The following is a 27,222-nucleotide window of genomic DNA, read 5'->3' as shown; positions in this document are numbered from 1 at the left end:
AAAAAGGCCTTCAGACGACACACTTCAGACGACATAAGTTTTGTTTTATGTCGTCTGAGTTTTTCAGACGACATAATTTTTTTTTATGTTGTCTGAATATACACTAAAACCATACTGGTTTAATTTGGAAAAATGGTGAGCATTCAGGCAACACATTTGTGTAGTTGTAGAAGGTGGTGATTTCCTATCTCAAATTTGGATAAATGGTGAGCATTCAGACAACACATTTGTGTAGTTGTAGAAGGTATCTCAAATTTGGATAAATGGTGAGCATTCAGATAACACATTTGTGTAGTTGTAGAAGGTGGTGATTTTCTATCTCAAATTTGGAGGGATATCCAAAAGTTGATTGAGTCTTTTCCCTCTCAAATAGCCACGCCCTAGTTGACTGGAAAATGTTGTGACATTCAGACAACAATGTGGGGGTTGTTTTAAAATTTCCTAAGTTATTTTGACTTGAGCTATTTGACACTCAACAGTCCCTCGCAATTAAGTCACTTTCTGTCCTTCTCACTCAGTTCGACCACGGCTAAACACTCAAACACCACTCCGCGCACTCTCTCCTTCTCACTCAGCTCTCTCAACTCGACCTAGAACCCGCGAAACTAGAAAACTCAAACACCAGCCTCTCTCCTTCTCACTGTGCTCTCTCAGATCTCGATTCTCACTCTCTCCTTCATCTTCTCACTCTCTCTATTCTTCTTCGTAGTCTCTCATTCTTGTTCTTAGTCTCTACTTCATCTTTCATGTTCGTATTAATGGAGCTCTCCAGCAAGAGCTGTTTTCAAATCGAATATTGGTAAGCAATTTAGGGTTTCAATCATTTTGTAGTTTAGGGTTTCGACTGGGTTCAATCTTCAATTGATTTTAGGTTTTTTTTTTCTGCAAATGATTTGTGTTTTGGGGTTTTTTTCGACTGGGTTCTTCCATGTTGTCAAACAAGAACTCTTTCTTCTTTCAATTAAAGCTAATTTGTGTTTTGGGGTTTTGAGTTTGGGTATAGTTCTTCAATTTTGTAACACGTTTCTTCTGTTTTGTTGGTCTTGTTAGGGAAACTTGGTGCTACAAAAGGATTTGCTGGGAAGGCTCACTGCTCGTAGTGTAGTGCAGAAAAACAGAAGGCTTGTTTGTCTAAATTTATGGGGAGTCTTTTTCCCCAATCAATTTATGGGTCTTGTTAATTCATTACCTAGACTCTTTGACAGCCAAACACTCAGTTAACAAAAACCAAGCTATCTCTGTTCTCTTTCCATTCCGCTCCCACTTCTCTCCTAAGCTCTCAAATACTTGAATCTTCTCACTTCATTTTCATCTAAGGTCGAAAATCAGTAGCTACTTTACAAAGATGCCTTGCTTCTCATCATGTTAAGAGGTATGAAGATAGGATTGATCAAACCTCCTTCTGCACATTTCCAATTTCGCAGCTCCAGGTCTTCTCTTGCCTTGCATGTCTTGTAAACCTCCTCTAATTCACTTATTTCACTATGACAGAACAAATGGAGGACTTTGAGATTTCAAACCACTGACCTTCTCTCTATTTTGCTTCAATACCAGAAATTTTTTTTCCTTTCGGTAAGAACTTCTACTTTCTGTTAAATTCCAGTTCTTAAAGCTATTCAAGGTTGTAATGGAATGCACTTTTGATTATTATGTATTGGTAAACCCATGAGGATGGATAGGACTGGAAAAGACCAAAGTTCAATTACTGCACTCCAAGTGTTTGATGTTATGCCTCAAAGACAACACCAAGCTGAACCAGTGGGCTATTCCATGATTTTCGAAAAACCTATACTTCTTGTTTTACTCTCAGTTTTTGACAGCTTAAAGTAGACTCTTCAGTGATCATTTTGAGCTTGGTTTCAAGAAAAACGGAGTTAAACTGAGATACTTGTGCTATTTTGAAGTTACTGCACTGTTTCAGGATTTCTGCAGAATCAGTGTTTCTGTCAATTTTAGATTCTTGTTTGACCCTCCATTTGAACTTCGATTAGCATGAAACTTTGTAAAATAGTAGCTTTACATGTTTACTTCAAATCTAGAAAGTTTTGCTTGAAATCACTGAAAGACTAATTGTTGGTGAAATTTTCTTGCTTGTTACCAGTTTTCTGAAATTTTCTCAAACTTGCAGCTTATTGTTACAAACAATTGATTTGAGAACCTTTACACTTGTTTTCTGTCCTCGTTCTTCGGTAAGTTAGATTAGAGATGCAAAGCATGCCCTGAAACTTAAGTTCAGTTCGAAAGGCTTAGAAAAAAGTTTTGTCTTTGTCCGAAAGTGACTACAAACCAGTGTTTTCTATGCATTCTGATCATAACATTTTGATCAATGTTTTCTTCTCAGACTAAGCCCACATATGGTGAAGCTATAGCTATTGCCCAGTCTCTAATTGAGTGATTTATCGAGTTCTGGGATTTGCCCAATCGAAGTATGTGACCTTAATTCCTATACCACTCAGTCATTTGAACAAATTTAGAAGTTCAACCGTTGTACCGAGTCGGGGCCTCCATCATTCGCAAACACATAAGTAGAAGAACCTTACTGTTCAAAGCTCACAATCAAGATTGGTCAGAGGAACAACAAAAGCCCTAGAATCATAGTCCTCCACTTTATTGAATAGTAAGTTTCTCTCTATCCCTCTCTCTCAAAACTCTGTACCTTCTGATTTGGGAACGGTGAATCGCAATTCATTTGGGATTATCTGATTCAATCTTCTTGTTTCTAGGTACAAAGATTCAAGATTTGATTTTGATAATGCCAATCACCTTTTGAATGATTTTTGGTAATTGGGTCTAAATCTGAGTGAGTTAATTGATTCATTGATTGAAAATTCACAGGCATTGTTCCAATGGAGAAGGATCAGAAGGTAGCATCTGAAGACCCCAAGGTGGATATGTTCGAGCACGATGACGAGTTTGAAGAGTTCAACATCAATCTAGGTAATTTGGGGACATGTTATTAATAATCAGCAATTAAGTGCTGTGGACTTTATTCTGCTTCTTTGGACTTGAATGTAATGTTATACACGATTGGAATTTAGGAGCTGTACCGATATATTGTAGCATACACTAAATTTAGTCCAGATATCTTCCACCTGACCTCCATGTTTAAATATGCATTTTATATGCCTTTGTACATATGGTTTCTAATTAGATTAAGCTCTAATATTGCCGTGTTGCTCTTGTCAAAATTAGATTGTTGGTCTAAAATCAATTGTGATAATATAGGTTGCTTGATTTCTGCTATACTTCCCCATGAAACTATCAAGTTTATGACTGAGCCCGTAAGTGTTAAACGTGATGAGTTGATAATATAGGTATGCAATCCTCCTGTTTTTTTTTCCTCTCTCTATGATGTCTATAATTCTCACCTTTTGAATGGATTCTGTGATCAGTTTGTTTTTTTAGATTGATTTACCAAACGACTGTGGTCACTCAATTCAACTTGGAACTATGATTTTTTTTTTTTTTTGGGAGCTTCTGTATAATGAATTTAATTGTAGAGACACCTTCTAATTATGTTTTGCTTTTTGTTGCGAGGATCATGTGTGTTCTGTGAGACGTTGTGAGAAATTTTAAAACTTTGATGGGCGATCTTAGGCCTTGATCGCCTGAGCCAAACGGCGCCGTTTTGGAGGAGAGGCCGACCTCATCTTCTTCATCCGTGTTTTCAATTTCAACAAATCAGAGGGACGTTTCCGCCGAGTACTGGCGGAGAGCGGAGGAGGCAATGCAGGGGGTTATAGCTCAGATCCAACGTACTCACGTCTCCGAGCGGAGAAGGAAAGCCGCCATTGATTACGTTCAGAGGATCATTGGAGCTTGTATTGATTGTTAGGTCAGCATTCATGCCTATACATACCATTCCCCTATATCTGAATTTAAACCTGAATTTAGTGAAAAGCCCTATGTTTTTATGTGAATTGAAAAACTCAGTTTTCGTGTGATGATGAAAATGTGCTTGAATTTTGGCTATAAGTATAGCTTTTTCGCTCCCGAAGGCTTGGACTTTGATTTTGAGTATGTAGCTATCCAGTTGTATGAATTGCAATCAGTTTGCAGCTCATGAGTACATGTAGTTATGTTTTACTTTGAATTGATAGAGTAACTGTGTGATTGCGCAACCAACTTAGGGAGTAATCTGTTTGAGAGATTAGTGTGCTTGTAGGTTTGTTCTTGTTCCACATTATGGTTTTTGATAGCAAATTCTGAGATGTCAGAGTTAAGAAAGCAAAGGGGTGGTAACTAGGTGGGGGGTATTGATTTCATGTTGGGTTTTGTTTCAGGTGTTCCCGTTTGGATCAGTACCTCTGAAGACGTATCTGCCGGATGGAGTGCTGTTCTTGAAAGGGAAGATCACAATATGGCTGCTGAGTTTATGGTGAAGGACGTGCAGTTAATTCGGGCAAAGGTTTGTAGGTTTTATGTACCCTATATCATATGAGATATCATTGGTTGAACCTTTATATTCATTACCTAGACCCTCTTACAACCAAACACTCAGTTGACAAAACAAGCTACTTCTCTTCTCTTTCCATTCCGCTCCCACTCTTCTCTTATGCTCAGAAACACTTGAATCTGCTTACTTCACTTTCATCTAAGCTCGAAAATCCGTAGCTACTTTATGTCTACGCCTTGCTTCTCATCATGTTAGGAGGTATGAAGCTATGCATTGTTAAAATCACCTTCTGCACTTTTCCAATTTTCGTATCTCCAGGTTTCATATAAACCTCTTCTAATTTACGTATTACACTATGACAGAACAAATGGGGGACTCTGAGATTTCAAACCACTAACCTCTCTATTTTGATCAGTATCAGAAACTTTCTTTTGGTAAGAACACCTACTTTCTGTTAAATCTCTGTTCTTAAATCTATTCAAGGTTGTTGTGGAATGCACTTTTGATTATTATCGAGCTATGGTGACTCCATTAGGATGATTAGGACTGGAAAGGGTCAAGTTCAATTACTGCACACCATATGTTTGAAGTTATGCCTCAAAGACAACACCCAAGCTGAACCAGTGGGCTATTCCATGATTTTCGAAAAACCTATACTCCTTGTTTCACTCTCAGTCTTTGACAGCTTAAAATAGACTCTTCAATAATCATTTAGGAAATTTTTCTTTCTTGTTACCAGTTTTCTGAGAACTTTTCAACTTGCAGCTTTTGGTACAAGATTAATGATTTGAGAAACTTTTACTCTCTTGTCAGTCCTCAATCTTGAGTACATTGGACTAAACATGCAAAGCATTCCTTGAGTCTTAAATTTCAGTTAGAAAGGTTTCATCCATGTTCAAAAGTAACTACAAAGCTCTGTTTTTTGTGTATTCTGATTAGTGCATTCTGATCAGTGTCTTCTTTTTAAAATAAGTCTATAAAAGTGTGGCTTCATCTTAAGGGAGAAAGAACATTGAGACCGATGATGGTTTACATGTTCATAATAGGATCAAGGGCTCAAGTGGACTGAAGATTGGTCCTTTGGTACTTGCCGGGAGTTGCACATCAAGGATTCCAGGTAGGGGGTCTTCACTAGTTAGAGCTTTTCTCGAAAAGATTTCTATGCTTTTATGCATACATATTGCATTGTTGTTAAGTGGTGACCTGAGAGTGAAAGGAGCAAAACGACTACCTTGGGTTTCGAACCCCTAAACCTCCACAGGGGCTATACGGATTGGAGGATGTCTAACATCCTTTGAGGTGTGGCGTCACTCCTAGGTGGTATGGCGTAAACGGCCACTCTTACTACTTCTTGCTGGCTATTTGTGTACTTACATTGGCAAGTAAGTAATTGGCATTAAGAACGGTCATCGGTTTTTAGGAAAGTGGGTACCCCATTATGCATATGTATCCTTCTATTTCCTATTTTTAAGTTTCTGTCTACTCTTGCTGAGCTTGTTACTTCAGTTGGATAAATCCTAATTGCTGTTGTCATTGCTTGAAATTTTTCCACCAATTGTAGTCTGAAGCCTCAGATTTCAAACCTCTTTGTAGTCTATTTAGTTTGACTATCTCGAGTTTATTTAACATCAGATTTCACTTGAATTTATGTAGTTTTTTCATCACCAAAGGTTGAGATACATTGATTCAAAATATCGAGTTTTGCAGCTGCCCAAAAGAAAAAAAGAAAAAAAACTTAGTTAGTCATCAAACTTCACTTGATTAGTTTCGTTATCTTTAGCCTTGCGCATCTTAAGAAGTTTGAGTATTACTTTGTCAATACTTAAGCTTCGTAAGATTCACGGCGCTGTGACGTCAACCCTTTCGGGGCGTTACAGTAGCACCATCATGTCCATAAAAAATTTCTGTTTCACCGCTAGTATGTCCTTTAATTTGCTTTTCCTAAAAACCTTTAGGAAATGCACGTGTGTTTATGAGATTATTCTTTGTTTCTATTCAGATTCACTTAATTTTAGTTGTCCTCAGTAAAGATTGTTGTGTTTTCTGGTGGCAGGTAAAGCTTGTAAAGTGCCTTGTGCAAAATATTGTGGTTGATATATCCTTCAATCAGTTAGGAGGGCTATGTGCGTTATGCTTTCTTGAGCAGGTAGTCTTCCACTAAAGCTGAGTTTTATTAGTCCAGTTTTGCTACATATGATTGAATGAGTCACCAGATTTGGTTCATGTAAAGGATGCTTTCCTAGGAAGCACTGGTTTATCAGATGCAATTATTATTATTATTAATTTTTTTTTCAAGTCTATTATAGCAAGTAAAAATATTGGACTTTGGTACTCTTTGCTCGTTTGTGATTTTGGATTTTTTTTTTTATTCTTGATCATCTTCCTGGTGCTGTTACCATACAGGTTGATCGTCTCATTGGCAAATATCATCTCTTTAAACGTAGTATCATACTGATTAAGGCATGGTATTGTGAGAGTCGAATTCTCGGTGCCCATCACGGTTTGATATCTACATATGGTTTGGTGACCTTAGTTCTTTTTATCTACGTGTCATTGTTTCAGGTGAAAGGAGAGTGATCCTAAGGGACCATAGTATGCAAACAACACTTCAAAACTTGAATCTGATCTCTCAAGTCAGTGGAGATCGCTCATTCACATGGAGGATATCTTCGTAAATGAAGGCAACCACTTTGTGAGTGTAGTCACCTTCTTGTTTTATTTATTATAAACTTACCTATTTTTGAGCATTTGTCATGCTCTCCAATGTCTCAATTTTTATGAAAATGATCCAAACTCTTTTGCTCTACAATCCAAATTAAATAGCCTAAGTTTGTCAGATTCTTAAATCTATCAAAATGTGATCTTTTGCTCTCTCAGTCGAATCGCGACTTCTTTCTTTTGGGGTCTTATTCTGATAAATATCCTTGGTTCTGCTTGTTTTGCTACTTAGTTATTGGTTGCCACTATTATCATCAATTTTGTCAAGGAACAAGGTGCGTAGTTGTACACCTGACTTGCATTCTAAGTTCTAATGTAACCTTCGATATATTTAAATGAATGGTTACATAATGGGAAAATTGGCACATCTCTGTTTACTTTTGCAATTTTAGTTATGTTGTACATTGTGTGATATTCAGTACTGTTGTAATGATATTTTGGGACTTGTGGTTTTACAGCATTCCTTTATCAAGTGTTGAACAAATCGAATATGCTTGACATGATTGGCTTCGTAGACCCTGCTTAGACTGGTGTCATTGGCTGTGGAAATTCGACTAAACGAGCTCGTTCTTTGTCAGCTTCTTATTAAAGAGGGAAGCCTAGTCAGATTTTTTGGGTGCCCTATAACTCAGGGTATGAAAGCTTGATTCATGCATATATTTTGTTGGTTGCCCAGATTAATAGATATGGGCCATTTTGAACTTATGCTCATGAATAGGTTTGTGTACATGAGACAATGGTGGATTCATGAAAATTGCAATGAATGATTTTGGATGTGGATATTATGGTTTCATGAATGGGCAATTTTAATTTCCAGAATGCATGCATACCAATTGTAACAGGGGACTAGTAATATGTGTTATCTCAAATTGCAAGCTACAACAAAAGCACACCAAAACGTGTGGTTGCAGCTGCACAAAAACAACACAAAAATCAATTAGAAGTCTATTGTCTTTTTGGCATTGGGACAACATAAAATTGTAGTATAAAAGGCAAAACAACAACATAAGTTAGATGAAAGTATTGGCTAAAGTGTATAACAACAACAAATAAGTGTGATTGGACGTGATTACAGACAATATTAAACACGTACTATTAGTGGTCCTTTTTATATTCAGACCACAAATATTTGTCGTCTAAATAATCTCAAACGACAGTAAATTGTCGTCGTAATGAGACTGACATAACAGAAAGAATATGATATCTATTGTCTAAACCATTTCCCAACATCACATATGTATAATTTCAAAACTTTTCACACAATACTTAAATGTCATACAAACCTACCCTAGAACGACACTTAATTGTCCTCTGATGCTCTTTACGACCACATATAATTGTCGTTTAAAGTAAATTAGCACAACCTTTAATTGTTGTTGTATGAGAGAAGACACTACATACGAGTCTTCATATTTCTTATTTAAGGGCATTCAGACCACACAAATAAGTCTTGCAAATATGCTTCACACAATAGTATTTAAAAAATACTGTGGTTGTTTTGTTTATCAGACAATACAAAACTGTTGTTTGAATGCTTTTAAAGATACAGATCACAATGTTCCCAAAATGCAAAACTCATCAGACAACACAAGACTTTTATTTTTTTATGTCGTCTGATTTTTCAGACGACATAACACTTCTGTCGTCTGATGCCCCCAAAAGACGACACCGTACTAGACGACATATTTTTGTTCATTCAGACGACAGAACAGTTCTGTCGTCCGAATGCCTTTTTGGCATAGTGACTCGAGTGCTTTTTATGTTCATTGTTTCGCACATCAACTTCAATTAGCTTGGTCAGTGTAGCCAAGAAACATGAAATTGTAGGTGCTTTCTTTGCATCAATTGGTAGTGTTGTAAACATTGTTGGGGCATCTTCTAAACGTCGAGACATTCTTCGAGAAAAGAAAGCTCTTAAAGTCATTGAGACACTTAAAGTTGGAGAACTTACAAGTGGACACGGACTCAATCAAGAAACTGAAATTAAGCGTTCATGTGATATGCGTTGGAGCTCACATTATGGTACTCTTCTAAACTTTACTGTCATGTTTTCTTCCATAATTGATGTGTTGGATGAAATAGCATTTGATAAAGTGAGTTCTGATCAGAAGCATGAAGCTTTTATTTCTTTGAAGTTGCTGCAATCATTTGATTTCATATTCAGTTTGCATTTGATGAGAATTATACTTGGAATCACTCATGAGTTATCACAAGCACTACAAAAAGATGATCAGGACATAGTGAAAGCTATGGATTTAGTGAAAGTGTGCAAGAGAAAATTGCAGACTTTTAGGGAGAGTGGATGGCTTTCTTTGTTTGAGCAGGTTGTTCTATTTTGTGGAAAAGAGAATATTAGTGTTCCAAACATGGACGATCAATATGTATGTCCAGGAAAATCAAGGCGTAGAGCTCCTGAAATGACAAATATGCATTACTATCGCTTTGACTTCTTTTGTGCAGTAATTGATTTCCAACTTCAAGAGCTAGATAACCGTTTCAGTGAGGCTACTACTGAACTTCTCCTTTGTTTGGCATCTCTAAGTCCTAATTATTCATTTGCAGCTTATAATAAGCAAAGTTTGATGCGTCTTGTTGAGCTTTATCCTCATGATTTTTCTGCATCAGAGTTGTTGTTGCTAGAATGTCAGTTAGAGACTTATATTGATGATATGCGATCTAAAAACAAGTTCCAAGAATTGCAAGGGATTGCTGATCTTGCAAAGAAATTAGTTGAGACAAGAAAGCATAAGACATATCCTTATGTTTATTTGCTGATCACTTTGGCTCTAGTACTTCCTGTTGCAACAGCCTCTGTTGAAAGAGCTTTCTCTGCCATGAATATTATAAAGAATCGAATTCGCAATCGAATGGGAGATCAATGGATGAATGACTGCTTAATTGTATATCTTGAGAATGATATATTCAATTCCATTGACAATGAGTCTATTATTCAGCGTTTTCAAAACATGGCACCTCGTAGAGGACAATTATAGATGTGGAAGTACTCTACTTTTCTAGGTATGTGCTCTTTTTTGCTTCTTGGAAGCTCTCTGTTTTGTTAAACCTTTTGTGCTATTGGACATTGTTTTTCCAAGTTGAAGGGCTGAGCATGATAGTTTGTAATGAATGAGTCACATGACATTTGCTAGTAAACCCTGTTTCTTTGATTGCATTCCTTTACTTCCTCTTTGGTGCAAATCCGTTAATGAATGAGTCACTTGAAATTTTCTATTAAACTCTGTTTCTTTGAATGAGTAAACTATGCTTCCTATTTGGTACAAGTTTGTTAATAAATGAGTTACTTGAAACCTGCCCCCAGTGATATATATTCCTGCGTCCGCGACTGGACAGCACGCCCTTGCGGCGGCGGTTAGGTAGAAAGCCGGTGGCGTTGATGTTGCTCCACCCTTGATCGGAGTGCGGACGGTGGTCGCTTGGTAGGAACGAGTGGGTGGCGGCGAGATATGGTGCAGATGGACTCGGATCGGATTGCTCCGATCTGGCTTGGTTTGTTTGGAGCAGTCCTGTCAAGGGGGTTGGTTTGGAGGAGCAGTGATGCTTGTTGGCGTGATGGGAAGGATGGAGGGATGGAGCCTGCATGCAGCGAGTATGTCGCCGATGATGGGATGGCGGAGGTGTTTCGTGCGAGATGGTGGCGGGATGATACGTACAGTCTGGAATAAAAAATAATAAAACGCTGTAACTCAGAGTGCGGTGCCTCAACGTTGTACTTCAAAATTCGAGTCTTGAGAGACAACAATATCTTCTTGTTTTTGTACCCAAAAAAAAAAATCTCTTCTTTCGTGCGTGGAATGTGTGAGGCAAAGCCTGAACTGGCACAACCTCGGGACAATATAACCCACACCAATATAAAAGTAAAAGCCGTTCAGAATAATTGAATTGGGCCTAGGAAGCCAGCTGACCCGTTGTAACTCTAGAAAGAAACCAATCAAAATATGATGACCAACTGAATACGGGCCGAGCAAGCATAGGTGCATAACCCAACCAGAACACCTCACCATCATCTCCTCCAGGCTCCATCTACCATAGTCGAGATGCCGACTCAATCCTAAGTCAAGCCTAAAGCCACCGCTTTCTCAGAAGAACGTGAACATTCAAAAATTACAATCTTTCAAATGCTATGTTGTGTTGATCTTTAGGAAAACCAATGGGGTAAATGTACGAAGAATCCTAAATTAGTGACTTAATTAGGTGAGTTTTCAAGCCATTGATCATCGATATAGTGCCTGCTGTCTAGTTTCTACTATCTGCATATATATGAACGGGACAAAGGCCAGTCATGCTTGATAGTGGATACCATTTCTCTGATATCGATCATTCATGTACATCTGATTTAATCTATATATGGCTAATGACAATACCAAATCATGTTTCAGAAATCTGGTGTTGCCTTTTAGATAAATCACAAAAGAAAATTACAAGAAACTCAAATTGATTATACTCACAAATAGTCAACAAGTACATTACAAATTACACCAAATGAACCAACTGATGATCAGAATCATATGTCATACACTTGCTTCCCGGTGAACTTGACCTCAATTGGGTTCACATTCTTCCCAATGGACCTGAAGTTCACCCCCACTCCTTGGCGCCCTGGGTTCACCTTCTCAGGGTACACTCCATCTTTTGGGTGCAAATACTGAACCTCACCATTAGGGAACACCCTGTAAAACTGGTACTTGATCTTGTACTTGGACCTCAGTCTAGTCCCAAGAGCCAAACACTGCTCTTTCCTGGCCAGCTTCAACAAGTTAGGTCCTTCCCTCATGATGGCTGCACCACCAGTTGGCATCTCAAAGATTTGCTCCTTGGGTGATTCCCAGGTGATCACGTAGAACTCTTCCTCTTGGGCCTTGCGGAGAAGCCCACCGGTGCTGCCGCCGAAGATTGGGGATGGGGTTGTTGGGTCCAGTTCCGGCGGGGTGAAACCAACCGGAGCTTCGGCCTCCTTTGTGGGTGCCACGGTTTTCTCTTCAGCAGCTGCGATCCTCATGGGTCTTGGCGCTGCGGTGGACAGGGTCAGTGACTTTGGGGCCATGAAGGTGGAGGTGACTGACTGTTTCCATGGTGCTGAGGCGGTTGGGGTGAAGAGGGTCGCTTGAGTTGCCATGGCCATGACTTTGGGCAGAGAGAGAGAGAGAGAGGAGACGGAGAGTTGTGGTGTGGTTACTACTTACTACTGAATGTTTTTTGGGTTATGGATATGGGGAAGGTTATTGTGGGGAGTTTGAAGGATTTGATGTGGGTGGTGAGGATTTGGTATTGGATAAGGAGATATGGCTTGGCCAATGAGGACAGGGCATTCTGATACGTTGTGTTACTTCTGCCTCATGTTGGTGCTCTGTTTCTCATTTGCAAATCTAATTTCTGGTCAACTTGAATGTCTTGTCGAGAAGCTGAATTACGTTTTCTACTCTGACGTATTAGTGAGTTTGTTTTAACAATCTGGATCAACTTCTAAAGAATTTCAACAAAAAACAGTAGTGAAATATGAAAATACCATCCACACTCCGTCCCTACTTTTTTAATAATTTAAATTTTATATTTTTATATAAATTTTGTGAGCCCCGAGAAAAATTTAAAGAATTAAGATGAGATTAATTTTTATTTTCTGATAAGTGATAACGACATTCGGAGAATTTTACGGAAAGTTTTACGGAAGTGAATCTTCAATTTGTTGACTCGAGTGTAACGTACGCTTCACAACGAGTTTGTAGTAATATTTGTGAAATTTTCTGGATGTCGAGACTATTAGTTACAAAATTTGGAAGTCAGGAATTGAGAAATTCTTTTTTTTTTTAAAGGATTTAATTTCTATGCGATCTAGGCCGTTGGTTTCACACCGCTTCATCCTAGCCTTCAATCTAAGTGTTAATGCTTGGATCCGTGGGGATCTAATTAACGATAAGTAGAGAGAGAGAGAGAGATTGACACAAGATGTATAGTGGTTCGTCTCCGCCAGCGCGGGAGACTACGTCCACTTGAATGTGTACTAGTGTGTCGAGCCTTGAGGCCCAACAAGATTACAAAGTGTGTTGTAATGGAGTGTTGAGTAAGTGGGAAGGAGTCTCCTTTTTTTATAGGGGAAGGAGGCTCCCTCATTTACATTTTCTTAGATGTGGGACAAGCAAACAACTATTCTAGTCTAGAAATGCTTATTATGGAGGCAACTTGGCAAGGCCGGAAAGGTGGCTTCCCGGCGACGGATTTGCGACTTCCGGATACCGTAGCGTAGCTTGAACATAGGGCTACAAGATGCAAGTAGCGGTTGGGCCTCACCATGGCTTGTGGGTGTCCCAAAGAGGGTGTTAATTATGCTTGGTGAGATAGCAAACTAGTCATGCTAGTAGGTATCTACACTAAGTTTATAAATTACTGAGGTCAGATCAATAGGTCGAGAAGGCTCCATATTTTCAGAGAATTGGTGACCCATTTCTTAGACCCGCGACGAAGACGGGACAATATCTCCTCCGTCTGGCCATTTCTCGAGAATATTGACCTAAGATCTGGCAGCGAAGATGAGTCCTTACTATCATACCGGTTGAGTCCAAACAACAACCATAAAAAAGTTAGCGTCCTGCCTCTCTTTTTTCTTCCTGTTGAAGGATGTGATGGAAGGAAGGCCAAGTGCTGCAAAGAAGGTGAAAATCCTTAAGTTCACCACTAAGATCACTACTAAATCTTTCGAGCTTGTTAAAACACCAAGTGGTATGCTTGTGCCTGCTGAAGTAATGATGCCAAGGACTTTACCACTTGAAGAACAAAGCACAAGAAACAAGGGAGGCCTCTGGGCTCAAAGAATAAGAACCCTTCAAAATCCAAAAAAGTACCAGCTGATGAAGTCCATAGTATGTACTCAGAAAAACTTCCTAGCTCTAGCTTGAAGGGCAAGGAGAAGATGTAGTTTTTTTTTTTTAAATGTTTCTATGCCTATAAACTATGTATTAGATTATGTCATCATTATAGGCTCGCTTTAAATAAGTGAAAGCTATGTTCGAATATAGCTGGTCTATCCCTATGTACCACTGTGGTCTTCACCATGAATCCTTATTTTGTCCATTGTAAAGCAGCGGAAAGGTATGTAATGACCTTCTTAACATGAGTTTTATCAATGAAAAATATCATTTATTCAAAAAAATAAAAAATGAACTGATTATCATAGTAGGAAACAAAGTCGCTCATGCTCTTGCAAAGTTCTCTTTAATGAACTTTGTTGACGTATCTTCTTTGAGAGCTCTCCAAAACCCTAGGTTGGCGGCGGGCTTTTCAGACCAAGGGATCGGCTCTCGTCCGGTGGCGGCCTAGGAAAAAGCCTTGTCCACACCGCTTGGTCTGCTACCAGACGGGAATTTGATGTTAACATCCAGGGAGCTGGTGTGGCTTGGAGTTGTTGCGGGCTGTTTTGGCTTCATTCCTGGTATGAAATCTCTAGGCTGTTGCTGGCCATGTGATGTAGGATTGGAGGGCCTCGTCTTGTTTCCTGGATCGGCAATGGTGCGGGTCTGGTGGTGGAATCTACGACGGCAAGGATCGGAGGAAGTGGGATCGGGGCAGGTTCATGGCAACGGGGTTGCAGCGGCAGGTTTCGTGATGATCTAGGTCGTGGCGATTGGTTTCATGGCGGCAACAGGGGGGCAGGAACTACAGCGCTGGATTGGGGATGCTGGATATGGATGCCAGGTCTGGGCCAGGGCAAGCCTAATGGGCTTTTGAGCGGGCCCTTTCTGGAGGTTGCTCTGGACTTTATTTTGAGCTAGGGTTTCTGCCTTAGGCCCATCTCTATGTTATTTAGTTTATCTAAGTACAATAATTTCCTTGTATTATGAAGCTAATTCTGTGCACTCTTTGTACTACTAGCGCCTCTAGAGTAGTACCAAAGGAGGACCTCGCTATGTCTACGTTTTTACTTGTCTAATGAGTAGGTCTATATGTATGTACCATTGTGGTTATTACCGCTATCTTCTTGTTTGTCTGTACATGACAGCGGAAAGGTATGTAACAACCTATTCTGGCTTGTGACGACTATATATATTCCTCCTCTCACTATGTCTACGTTTTTACTTGTCTAATGAGTAGGTCTATATGTATGTACCATTGTGGGTACTACCGCTATCTTCTTGTTTGTCTGTACATGGCAGCGGAAAGGTATGTAACGGCCTATTCTGCCTTGTGACGACTATATATATTGGCACCCGTTTTGAGTGGATTCCAAAAAAAGAACTGATTATCATAGTCAACTTTTACTAACCAAAATCTAGTTTTCTTAGTACCCAATTATACCTCATAAAAAATAATAAAGGTAATGTTTTACTAGAATTCCTCATGGAGATTCGTGCTTACCGATGCGGATCATTTAGAACATGGAATGGGTTGGTAAAACGAAAAAGGTCAACATGAATTTACAAGTATGAAAGAAAATCTTATATTCATTCTCTCTTTATGAATTTGAGAAAGGGAATCCAACGATATTAAATAATTTTCTTAAAATGACAATTATGCCTATAATTAATATGCAGGATACATTCATATGTCAACGGTATTAAGTAATTTTCTTAAAATGACAATATGCACATGCATATCATTTGACATCACTATTGGTATTTCCATCTATAGCTAATGAGTCACCCTATATATTGTGGCTTAATGAAGTTCCAACTTCATTAATCAACAAATTAAGGAAAAGCAAATCAGCTACAAAAAAGATAGGAGCTTAGATATGGAGGCTAGCAATGTGTTGAGAGTGATATCAGTTAGCATGCTTGTGCTTACCGTAGCAGCATTAGATTCTCAAAAGACCGGTCTTAATATTTTTGTTAACGATGTCCCGATTCCAGCTGAGGCGCCTCTTAATTATTTTCCCGATACCAAAACTAGTACATGCGCCAAAAAGTGCGGCCTTTCCTGCGTTCTGACATTAGAAGATCCTGTGAACTATCCTGCATGTTTTGGACTTTGCATGCTCGCCTGCAAGATTAAGTTCAATGACGCTGCTTATGCTTGTACGCACCGTTGTGCCGCCTCTATCAAATTCACGGCCACCATGATATCATCAGTTTCCGGTACTTATTTACTCTATCTTCACTCTCTCCATTATTTTTTAGGGAATTAATAATAATTTTCGTCATTGATATTCAAATTTTTATTTAGGCTTTGCTACAAGTTCTTTAACAAAAATTTTCTGTGGCGTTGCAGATACTCAGAAGTATGTGAGTGGCTATGTGGATGCTTGTTATCAGAGTTGCTCTAAGGATCATAGATTTTTCGATTAAAAATCTAATTATATAATAATGGGGTACCATCATGGTTATCTAAATACCAAATATTAGTTGTTTACGATCCAAAAAAAATAAAATGAGCTCGACAAAATAATTTTTCTATTTCGAATGTATTGTCGGTTTTTTATTTTTGAGTAATTTCTTATGTGGAGCGAGAGGAGTTCTAAATAGAACTCTTTTGAGAACCCTCCTATTTCTAGCATGTAATTCAATAAGTATTAGTCATTCAAATAAACAGACAAATCGTGAATGACTTATTTCTGTTGAGTTAAAGCAACAATTGCATGTCTTATTCTTATGGCAAGTTGATGATCGACCACTTCAAAAAATTGGACTTCGAATAAAATTCAACTGAACAAATATATTAGGGTGTTGTTTTTTTTTTTTGGGCAATGAATACTTCATTAAAGCTGCAAACGCAGCAAACGAAAGAAAAGAAGGTACAAAAGCAAAAGAAACAAACAAACAACTAACTAAAGCTAGAAACTAAACTAACAAAGGAGGAGCAGGCAAGCCGTCAGTTTTAAGAACCTGCATCAATGAAAGTGGAGGTTGATTGATCCAATCTCCCAAATCCACCCCCATTTTAGCTCGCGTAGCAAGCCAATCCGCCGCAGCGTTACACTTTCTCTTGACCAAACTCCAAATCCACAGAGGCTTCTCAAGCTTAATCTTCCTAATGTCTCTCAAAAGAGGATAGATATGCCATAAATTTGTGTAAGGCTTCGAAACAATTGCAGAAAACAATTGTTCAGAATCCATTTCAACACTTACCGAAGGGAAATCCAGATTTCTAGCTGAAGTCAATCCCTCTAAGACAGCAATAGCTTCCGCATGCAAAGCAGAGTTTGCCAAGCAGGTTTTAACTCTCCCATTAATAATTGTACCAGTAAAATCTTTGATAATGCATCCAATCCCAGCTCTATTGGTTGTTGAATTCCAAGCCCCATCACAATTCAGCTTTACAGTAGGAAACAAAGGAGCATACCACTTCAGACTCTCGATAGAAGAACTTCGGATTGATCCACAGACATTTGATGAACCAGAGACAAGTAGGCCACAATATTCTGAAACAGCAGCTTTGATTTGAGCAATTACCCCCCAAGGACTAGGTTCTCGGTGATCATAAACAGCTGCGCACCTTTCCTTCCAGATGATCCAGAGAGCAAAGGAAATCCAACAAGAGAGAACCGTTTTGCTTTTATGATCAACTTTCATCATCTCACAAACACCAGAAAACCAAGCATCAAAAGTAGTAATAGCTGCTAGATCCACCTTGTAATTAACAGGCAAACCAAACCACACTCCTATGGTCCATGGACATTGAAGTAACAAATGCTCAATAGTTTCCATATGATCCGAACAAAACTGACAAAGAGGAGAGGGGGTCACCTTTTTAATAAAGAGATTAGCCATAGTTGGAAGTGCATTAGTACAAGCCCTCCAAAGGAAATGCTTGACTTTAGGGGTAGAAGAAACGTTCCACAATTGTTTCCAAACTATAGGATCAACAATATGTGAAGAGTGAGCTGATTGCAAAGATGCCTTACTTCTCCCTCCGTGTTGCACATGATACCCAGACCTGACTGAATAAGAACCACATTTCTCAAAAGGCAGACTAACTTATCAGGTTCCCAAGTAGAGGACAATGGGATGGACTCAATAGCAACGACTTCAGCAGGTGTCAAATGCTGAGCAATGGGATCCAGATTCCAAGAAGTTGAAGACCAATCAACCAAGTCTGCAACCCTCTGAAAATATTAGGGTGTTGTTATAGACACATCTCAAAGTGTTATTAACAAACCTTTTCATCTCTATTATAATTTAAGAGAATTTATTATGTCAGTTAAAGTGAGTGTGAAAAGACGTAGATATGCTTAGATCGTAGGTTAATTTAATTTAATTTTTTAATATAATCTGTATAGATCAATCTATTCACATAGATTGAAAATGAAAACGAGAAGAAGAGAATAATAAAATAGGGAAATCGAATTTTGTGAAGAAGAGGAAGAGAGAAAACACAATTCTTGAGAATCTGATCATGGAGGCAAGGAGGTGTAGAAGAAGAGGAATATGAAGAAGAAATTATGTAAAGATGAAGGAAGATCAAGCAGAAGAGAAGAAAAGAGAGATGGGTTAATTGCTTTAAATTGTAGCAGAAAATTGGGTGTAGGTGAGTCCGTGTTTAGAATTAGACTTGCCCCCTCCGCAATGTTCCTTGGCTCCCTAACTCAGTTTCTTCCTTTAGCCGACAAATGACGAGTCATGGAACATCCCTAGTCAAGAAGGTAACAGGTCGCTCATGCAATATAGTGGAAGGAGTGACACAGAGGCAGAGAGTTCATTCTAAATTTGCAACCTTGTGAATGTGGGACTACTTCAAGGGATGAACACCTTTACTCTCTCTCTCTCTCTCTCTCTCTCTCTCTCTCTCTCTCTCTCTCTCTCTTGCAAAAAATGGGAGAACTGTATGAACTGTGATGCATATATATGGATGAGGGTTTTGATAAGTTTTTATGTTGTAAGCATTGGCTGGAAAAGAATTGTGAATGAGTGAGAAAGGAGATATAGGTAAGAGATAGGATTTTGATTGAGATGGTAATGACTTCTTCTTTGAGAGCACATTTTTAGGATTGCGGCTCAATATCTAATTCCTTGTCTGTTTTGGATTCTTTACTTCTGAAGGCTTTGGGTAAGCAATTCTAGTGTATCTAGAATTTATGAAGTTTTTCCTTAGAAGTAAAGGTTTAGGATTGAAGATCCTATTGGGAGTCGGACTAATCGTGAGCCTATAAATAGTCATTCAGGGTTATTGGTTTGGTTTGTGCTTTCGGAGATTGGAAGACACCATTTAGAGAAGATGTGAGGGTTTGGAGATTCTCATATTGTGGGTTGAAAGAGACTCATTCTGGATGGTGCCATTAAGACATCGTTTAGAGAGATCCATGTGCGGATCAATCGAGTGTTTTGATAATTTGAGAGATTTTAGAGAGTTGCAAGCTTTGAGAGATCGGGTGTATTTGAGAATTCTCTATTGAGAATTTGGGTTGTGAGGAGAGAGGTTATTTGAGTGGAAGAACCAAAATGTTATTCAAAAGTTTGTAATCTTCTTCTCGTTTAGTGGATCCACCATCATCATCATCACCCGGGAACGTAGGTCAACTGTTTGACCGAACCTCGTCAACAATTAATCTTGTGTTTGCTTGCATAGTTTGTGATTACTATCTTGATTCGGTTTCGGTCTTGGCCTAGGGAATTCGTGAAAGTACCAAATAGAACAATATTGTACTATAATCAATAGAACTGCTTAACAATGAAATCACTATATCAAGAAGGACACAGAAAATTTGCTGACGCAGTGTAAACCTCTCCACTGAGGAAACTTCACTGCGTGGCTTTTAACGTAGCCAACACGAAAAATCAATCCAATATGAATCAATTGAGTTTACAATATACAAGTAGTGTTGTTCATAACAAACACTTTCACTTAGCAACAAATGCTAACTTGATTTATAATTGTTCTAACTCTTAACTAGATCAACACAACATTTTAGACAATCTATCTTCAATCCTTCCTTGCACTCAAACGTATCACTGATCTTGAGAATGATTTATGAGCGTGACAGATTATGCAAGAGAATACATGAAACAAATAGTGAGAGTTTTCACAAACTGATTTGAACAAAAAGGCAGTTCAAGGGAGAACAAGTTTTTGCATCAAAAACTCTTACCCTAAACTTCAGTTCAAAAACCTTTTATAATAGATGAAGACTCCCCCTCTGTCAAATCTCTCTTTTGCACCACAGAGTAAGATATGTAAGTAAGGTTTTAAAACTGAATTCAATTCTTCCTATCTTTGTGTAAATCTGATCTTTATTTGATATGCATGTCGAAAACCTTTTAATGGAGATAAGCATATCAGATCAATTTATCCAATAGGCAAATCAATTTAATTTATGCACAATGACATGAAATGAATCCTACCATTAACTCAAGATCAGTGAAAGTGATTCTCCTTGATTTTCTCTTGGTGATCCGATCTTGCAGATTTCTTCAATTCTCTTAAGACTCCGAACATGTAGGAGAGATACTCTCCTAGTGCTTTGCATTTTCTGATTTCCTTGAGGCTTTGGGAAAGTCATGTGTCGAATAGGGATAGTCCAATATACTTACAATTCGGAAGGTGACCCGAATTTCCTAACAAGTGGTATCAGAGCTCTTGGTTCAAGAGCGACCATGAAGACGTTGGAGAAATTTGGAAATCAAGATAGAGACAAGACGTGGAGTGCTATTGTTGTATGAGTTTCGAGCATATAAGATATTAGTGTGGAAAGTTGAAGGCTAAGGAAAATTGAGGAACTACTACAAGCATGGCTAGTGAAGATTTCGAAGAAGATTATGGAGATGCAATCGTGATCACATCATGTTCAGAGAAGCCACAAGTTGAGTGGATCTGAGATATGGGTTGTTTCGAACACATACAAATTGATTTATCTAGGGTGCCATTGAGACATCGTTTAGAGAGATCCATGTGTGGATCAATTGAGTGTTCTGATAATTTGAGAGATTTTAGAGAGTTGCGAGCTTTGAGAGATCAGGTATATTTGGGAATTCTCTATTGAGAATTTGGGTTGTGAGGAGAGAGATTATTTGAGTGAAAGAACCAAAACATTCTTCAAAAGTTTGTAATCTTCTTCTCGTTTAGTGGATCCACCATCATCATCACCCGGGGACGTAGGTCAACTGTTTGACTGAATCTCGTCGACAATCTTGTGTTTGCTTGCATAGTTTGTGATTACTGTTTTAATTCAGTTTCGGTCTTGGGCTAGGGAATTCGGAAGGTGACCCGAATTTCCTAACCTCCGTTCATTTATGTAATTTTATTCTTAATTTCTATCAGCTTCTTTCCGAATCCATCAAATGCTGCTAATGCCTCACCATTTGAAGTCCACTTAATAGTGTGTCTGTTTCCAAGATAAATCTTATCAGTTGAATGTGGAGATAAAATCTATATATAGATATCAATGAATTAAAAAACGCGCTTGAGGCTTAAAAAGCGGAAATCAGCAAGGAAATTGAGTGAGTTTCGATGATAAGGCGACGAGGCTTCTGAGGCGTCCAAGGCGTGAAAGGCGACGGCCAAGGCGTACGCGCAGTGTTTTTTTTTTTGGGTCTTTTTTCATGGTTTCGACATCTCTTCAAAGACCTCAAATTGCCTCTCTCCTGTCCAACTTTATGGTGTGACAATATCAGCGCTCTTTCTCTCGCATCTAATCCAGTATTTCACAGCCGTACTCGCCATGTGGAGGTGGTGGTTCGTCGTGAGCTTACAGTTCGCTATCTCTGCACAACTGATATGATTGCAGATCTATTTACCAAAGGTTTGCCTTCCGCTAGATTCTCTCCACTAGTTCTCAAGCTTCCTGTTCGTGCATGCCCCGTCAGCTTGCGGGGAGGTGATAAATCAAAGGAAATTAATAATGGAGAATCAGCTCTTAAAGAGTGAATCATTCTCTTAAAGACCCTATCAATGTCTTTATTTCCTTTTGTCTTAATTAGCTTGATTCTAGCTCTCTGATTTTGTAACTGTTACTATCATTGAATCACACATTCATTGTATATGGACCAAACTGTAATATAAATAGAAAAGCAATCTCACGTTTGAGGTATGCAATCCAATTTCAAAATCATTGTCTTTCAGGAATGAGGTAATAAATGTATGAATTGATGTATTGTAAAAGTTCCCATTCCAGATATACACATATGTACCTCTCCCTGTTGACATAACCACATATAGATGGGAGCTTATGCCGCTTATCAGAAGTACATAATTAAATGCAAGTAATCTATATGAAAGAATAAATCTTTACTATGCTGATCAACGTATGTAAACCTCAGCTCAGCAGTAAGCTATTATTGCTCTTTAGCAATACAATGTCAAATCCCATATTCAACTCACAATATTAGAGAGAATTAAGAAGGTTGCATTGGCAAGATCCTAGCAGAAAATACCATATTAGACAGATCAAAGAAGGTTTGGTACAGATTCAACCAGATATTTCTCGTTCCTATGCAATGGCTATCATGCACTAAATACCTAGTTGTAAAACAAAAACAAAAATACAGCTTCATACCTCAATCGATTTGTTTTAATACTGCGTTCTTCTTCCTTCAATTCCCATAAGCTCTAGAATAATCTACAGGCTCCCTCAAAATCAATAACGTACACACTTAGAAAGGCCTTTGTTACTCAAACTCAAAATCAATGACATATGGAATTTTACAGTAATTTGTAAGAATTTTTTTTGAAAAGTCCATCAAATACCTCTTAGAATGGAGAAGACAGGCTCATCACGTCCAAGGAAGCTGTACACTGTCTCTCTTCCGACCGATCTCTATTGGCCTACACACAGAATCGCTCTATGACTCTCTCTCTTTCTGCGAATCAAAGCATGCACAGACAGGTCTAAAATTATCGCTGCCCCACGAATTGAATGGTGCAATAGAAAGTAGACAGCTGGAAGGGGCTATTCCGTAAAAGAATAGACAGGAGGCAGGAACAAACTGAAACTACTAGTCCTAAGGAAGTTACTATTCATAAGCTATAATATCCCCTATCCTCTTTTAGTGTATATACAATTTCTACTTCATCTCACACCTTTGTTCATGCAGTCTATTCTTCTATTTCAAATGATTAAGATTCAGGATATTTTTCTTAAATTATTAAAATTAGTCTCTTAACATGTGCTTTGCACATGTCAATTGGTTTTGTTTTTTCCTATTTGAAAAAAGAAAAAAGAGTAGTTTTTTAAGGACGTTTATGAAGCACATGTCAATCAATTTTTTTTCCTATTCATAAAAAAAAAAAAAGAACAGTTTGTGAAGGACGTTTTCATCTCCAATTTTTTAGGGAAACTTGTCCTAATTTCGTGGGAAATGATGCATTTGTTTTTTACTATTTTGTCGTCATATATAAACAATCTATTTATTGATTTTTCATTAAGTGAGGGTATTTGTGAAAGTTCAAAAATTTTAACCGTTCTTGTGAAGAATTTGTTTAATTGATACTAGCAACGGGCCCGTGTTTCTCGCGGATGATAATGTGAGATTAATGAAAAACGGATCAATTAAAAAGAATAGTAATTTTTTTTTAGGACATAGAATAATGGTGGTTTAGTTACGTTTTCAAATTTACACTTTTGTTTATTTATATTTTATTGGCTTAGATTGATAATTATGTTATGTAAGGGTATTATCACACTTTAAAATTTGGTGAAGCGCTTTGACACCAAATTACTAAATTTGGTGAAGTGGCTTGTGGACTAAAGCCTTTGACCGCTCTGATTGTGTTTGTGCATGTAGTGGGGCCCGTTCGTGGTTTGGTGTTGCACCAATGACATTTGCACTAGCTGTCTTAGCATTGTTGCTTTCCTCAGCAGATTACAATGGTCAGGCTTCTATTAGTGACCAGCGTTCCTTGGTATCTTGGGGAATCGATCGTCCTACTGATTATGCTAGAGCATATGTGCGTCAGCGTGTTAGGCGTCGCGTGCATTCAGGTTTGAACCCCATTCTCTCATGGCTCTCTCCACGGGTCATTATGTGGTTACCTACCGGGGTCGTAACTCTTGAGCAAATCTCTTGCCTTCCCATGGACTACATTGCTTCTCTTCCTATCGAGTACCTCGCCGAACAGCCAGCTGAGATCATTGCACAACTACCACCTGAGCTCATATCTGGTCTACCTACCCCAGTCGTCTTTGAACTTCCTGTGTCTTCTATTCGGCAGCTCCATCTTAGCCCCACAAGATGGCTCAACGTCGGGATTCATGCTTGGCAGAGGCTGTTATCTACAGTATCATATTCTGTTGTTTCCCACCTTCGTTCTTGAATTCCTGCTCTATTTACAGCATGGCTACTACAATTTTCTCTTAGCTTTGCTTCTATGATTTGTAGATTCATCATCCAAAGGTATCTTTGGCATGACATGTTTTTCTTAATCATCAAATGCATCATTTTATGGACTCTTTGCTATAATTTTCTCTATATTTTTGGACATGTGATAATTTTCTTTACTCGTAATCTCTTGCTATAAATCGCTTTATGTTGGACAGGTTGTGATGTATGTTGTTGGATTGATGAGGCGACTATATAGGCGTTTTGGGGCGTGATGGAAGGCAACCATGTGGAGGGACGCACCATGCTGTTTTCTTGTGTTGTTATGTTGTACATGTTTTCTTGTGTAGTAATACACCATTGCTTTTGTATAATCAGTAACGAATCCAGAAATTTTTCTCAGGTAAGGCAAGACTCAAATTACACAATTGTATAAGTCGCATACGTTCACGACTCCACGTCCCATTTAAACTATGCGTCAGTTTTTTTTTCTTTCTCATATTTGGTTATGAAACGACGTCGTTTTGGCCTCTCATTATTATTAAATGAAAAGCTCAAAACGAAGTCGTTTTGAGTTTCTAGCAAAGAAAAAAAAAGAACGTTCGGAGCTCGTCTTCTTCACCAATTCAAACTGGTTTTGCCCTATTTCTGCCATTTTTACATACCTTGCCTACAACCAACCTATATAATCCAAGGTAAACAAAAAGAACCCAGTCTAGGCAAGTGCCTAATCTCGCCTCTATATGAATCCGCCCCTGTGTATAATTGGTTTCTTGGAATCAAATGTTAATATGAGTTCGCTCTTCTCTTTTTGGTGTATTGTATTGCTCTTTTTTTTCTTAATCTTTTCAGGATCATGTGTCTTTCTCCTGTAGGGATCATCTATAGACTTTGCATTGATCATACTAGGTATAAATAGTTTACATAATTATATACGGTGAAAATTAGGTTCCATCAGAATACAGGTTGTCCAATTTGTTTTCTAAAGATATGCATTGACTTTCTTTTGTATCACTTGGAAGTTTTCCATATAACTAATGTCTGTTATTTAACTACCGGACTCCAGCCTTGTTCTAGAATCTTGTTTGTAACTCCTGCACTTTTGGTAATGATCTTGTGTATGTTCGTTCCGCTTCTGCTCTACTCTGGTTCCACATTTAAATGAGAAATTAAAACCACACCTCTACTACTCTCCATATGGATTCAGCAATCCAACTTCAATATCTTTCCCATTCGGGTTTAGGGTCTTCATGTAGTATAAAGGGTTCGGCACGTTGAGCATAAAAGAAGAAAGAGAAAAATTCAGCTACCGTTCCCAAACTATTCTGCCAAGGTCAATTTGATACCCGAACTCTCAAAAGTATCAATGTGATACCCAAAGACCTAAATTAGCATCAACGTGATACTTCCGTCCAAAAAATTTTACAGCACCGTTTGTTTGCTGACGTGGCAAGCACGTGGGTCAAAAAAAAAAAGTGAAATGACCCATTTACCCTTCTTTTTTTTGGATAAAAATTCAGCTATCGTCTCCAAACTATTCTGCCAAGGCCAATTTGATACCCGAACTCTCAAAAGTATCAATATGATACCCAAAGACCTAAATTGGCATCAACGTGATACTTCCGTCTAAAATTTCTGACGGCGCCGTTTGTGTTGTTGACATGGCAAGCACGTGGGTCCAAAAAAAAAGGTAAAATGACCCATTTACCCAAATCGAGCAATTGACAGTGTGTGGGAGAAGCCAAAGGTACCAAGTACCAGCTGCTAAGTCTTTTTCTTGATCTAATTGTGCTCAAATGCTATCTGGGTTGGTTTTGCTTTTTTGGTTTATGCTGGGTTTGTTTTTAGTTCTTGTATACATGAATTCATAGTTATATGTTGCTTTGACCTTGTGATTGTGATTTTGATCGGAGTATCTGATATCTGTTGTTACTGACATGACGGTGGCGGTGGAGGAAGATGACGCTGAGGTTGTGGCGGTGGAGGAGGGCGTTTGATGAACGGAGGTTCTATTAGCGAATGGGTGACGATCTTTGCGAAGAAAGAAGATGGTTGGTGGAGCTAAGGTTCACCAGAATTTGGTGTGTAGCGAACCAGTTTCCCAGTTGGTTGTCCCGAAAGAGGAAAGTTGCTGGGCGGAGAAGAAGGAAATCGATTTTGGCGGAGAAGAAGACATGGGCGTCTCTAGGTGCCCATAGCAGTTTTCTGGGTGCAGAAAGATTTGATTTTTTTTTTTTTTGTTAATCGTGTCACCCAACTTTGGTTTTGGGTCCGTCCGCTAAGAGTTGAGTGCGAAGAACATGAATTTGTAGCAAGAATTGGAGAGGATGATGGCAGTGTTGGTGATGGTTTGGGCGGAGGGGAAGGAGATGAGAGAGAGGAGGAGGCGAGAGAAGAAGAAGAGGACTGAGGTTGAAGAAGAAGCATAAGCCATTTTTCTTTGATTCTTGGGTGGAGGAGAAGGAGCGGAGCTTGCGGCGGTTTGGCTAGAACAATATCCCAGAAGAACAAGAACAAGAAGAAGAAAAATAAATGAAAAGAAAAAAAAAAGAATTAACAAAAAAAAGAAGGGTAAATTGGTCATTTCACTTTTTTTAAGGGCCCACGTGCTTGCCACGTCAGTAAACAGATAGCGCCGTTAGAGATTTTTGACAGAAGTATCACGTTGATATCAAAATACGTCTTTGGGTATCACATTGATACTTTTGAGAGTTCGGGTATCAAATTGGCCTTGGCACCATAGTTTGAGAACGGTAGCTGAAATTTTCTCTAATGAAAATTAACAAAAAAAGAGTAAAAAGTCGATTTTACCCTCTCTTTTTTTACCCACGTGCTTGCCACGTCAGCAAACAAACGACGCCGTCAGAAATTTTGGACGGAAGTATCACGTTGATGCCAATTTAGGTCTTTGGG

The 27,222-nt window shown here is 38.6% G+C and overlaps 2 protein-coding genes and 1 long non-coding RNA gene across 10 annotated transcripts; 2 read left to right on the top strand and 1 right to left on the bottom strand.

Moving 5' to 3' along the window:
* The first annotated feature begins 585 nt into the window (after nucleotides 1–585).
* LOC133708031 (uncharacterized) lies at nucleotides 586–7,907 on the top strand. Of its 8 annotated transcripts, XR_009845523.1 has the most exons (15): nucleotides 586–799; nucleotides 1,051–1,372; nucleotides 1,492–1,572; nucleotides 2,342–2,617; nucleotides 2,836–2,937; nucleotides 3,226–3,314; nucleotides 3,538–3,835; nucleotides 4,284–4,408; nucleotides 4,564–4,654; nucleotides 4,759–4,830; nucleotides 5,443–5,513; nucleotides 6,450–6,542; nucleotides 6,800–6,861; nucleotides 6,959–7,088; nucleotides 7,573–7,907. It is a non-coding gene; the product is annotated as an uncharacterized LOC133708031 (long non-coding RNA). The 8 variants fall into 8 exon arrangements; XR_009845521.1 differs by having other exon boundaries at nucleotides 3,226–3,835; XR_009845522.1 differs by having other exon boundaries at nucleotides 2,836–3,314.
* A 1,207-nt stretch (nucleotides 7,908–9,114) lies between these two features.
* On the top strand, nucleotides 9,115–10,107 carry LOC133711367 (uncharacterized). The gene has a single exon (XM_062137499.1). The coding sequence runs from the start codon at nucleotides 9,115–9,117 to the stop codon at nucleotides 10,105–10,107; it is 993 nt and encodes a 330-aa protein (XP_061993483.1).
* Nucleotides 10,108–11,550: 1,443 nt separating this feature from the next.
* Nucleotides 11,551–12,354, bottom strand: LOC133712257 (photosystem I reaction center subunit II, chloroplastic-like). Its single transcript, XM_062138366.1, has one exon. The coding sequence runs from the start codon at nucleotides 12,252–12,254 to the stop codon at nucleotides 11,637–11,639; it is 618 nt and encodes a 205-aa protein (XP_061994350.1). The 5' UTR covers nucleotides 12,255–12,354; the 3' UTR covers nucleotides 11,551–11,636.
* Between the last annotated feature and the right edge of the window lie 14,868 nt (nucleotides 12,355–27,222).

The sequence above is a fragment of the Rosa rugosa genome, chromosome 5 (genome assembly GCF_958449725.1).
Source record: "Rosa rugosa chromosome 5, drRosRugo1.1, whole genome shotgun sequence".
In the NCBI taxonomy this organism is placed as follows: Eukaryota; Viridiplantae; Streptophyta; class Magnoliopsida; order Rosales; family Rosaceae; genus Rosa; species Rosa rugosa.
This window is presented reverse-complemented; position numbering and strand designations above follow the sequence as displayed.

Coding starts and splice junctions, on each gene's coding strand:
- LOC133711367 (XM_062137499.1), top strand. CDS start 9,115: ATGCGTTGGAGCTCACATTATGGTACTCTTCTAAACTTTACTGTCATG.
- LOC133712257 (XM_062138366.1), bottom strand. CDS start 12,254: ATGGCCATGGCAACTCAAGCGACCCTCTTCACCCCAACCGCCTCAGCA.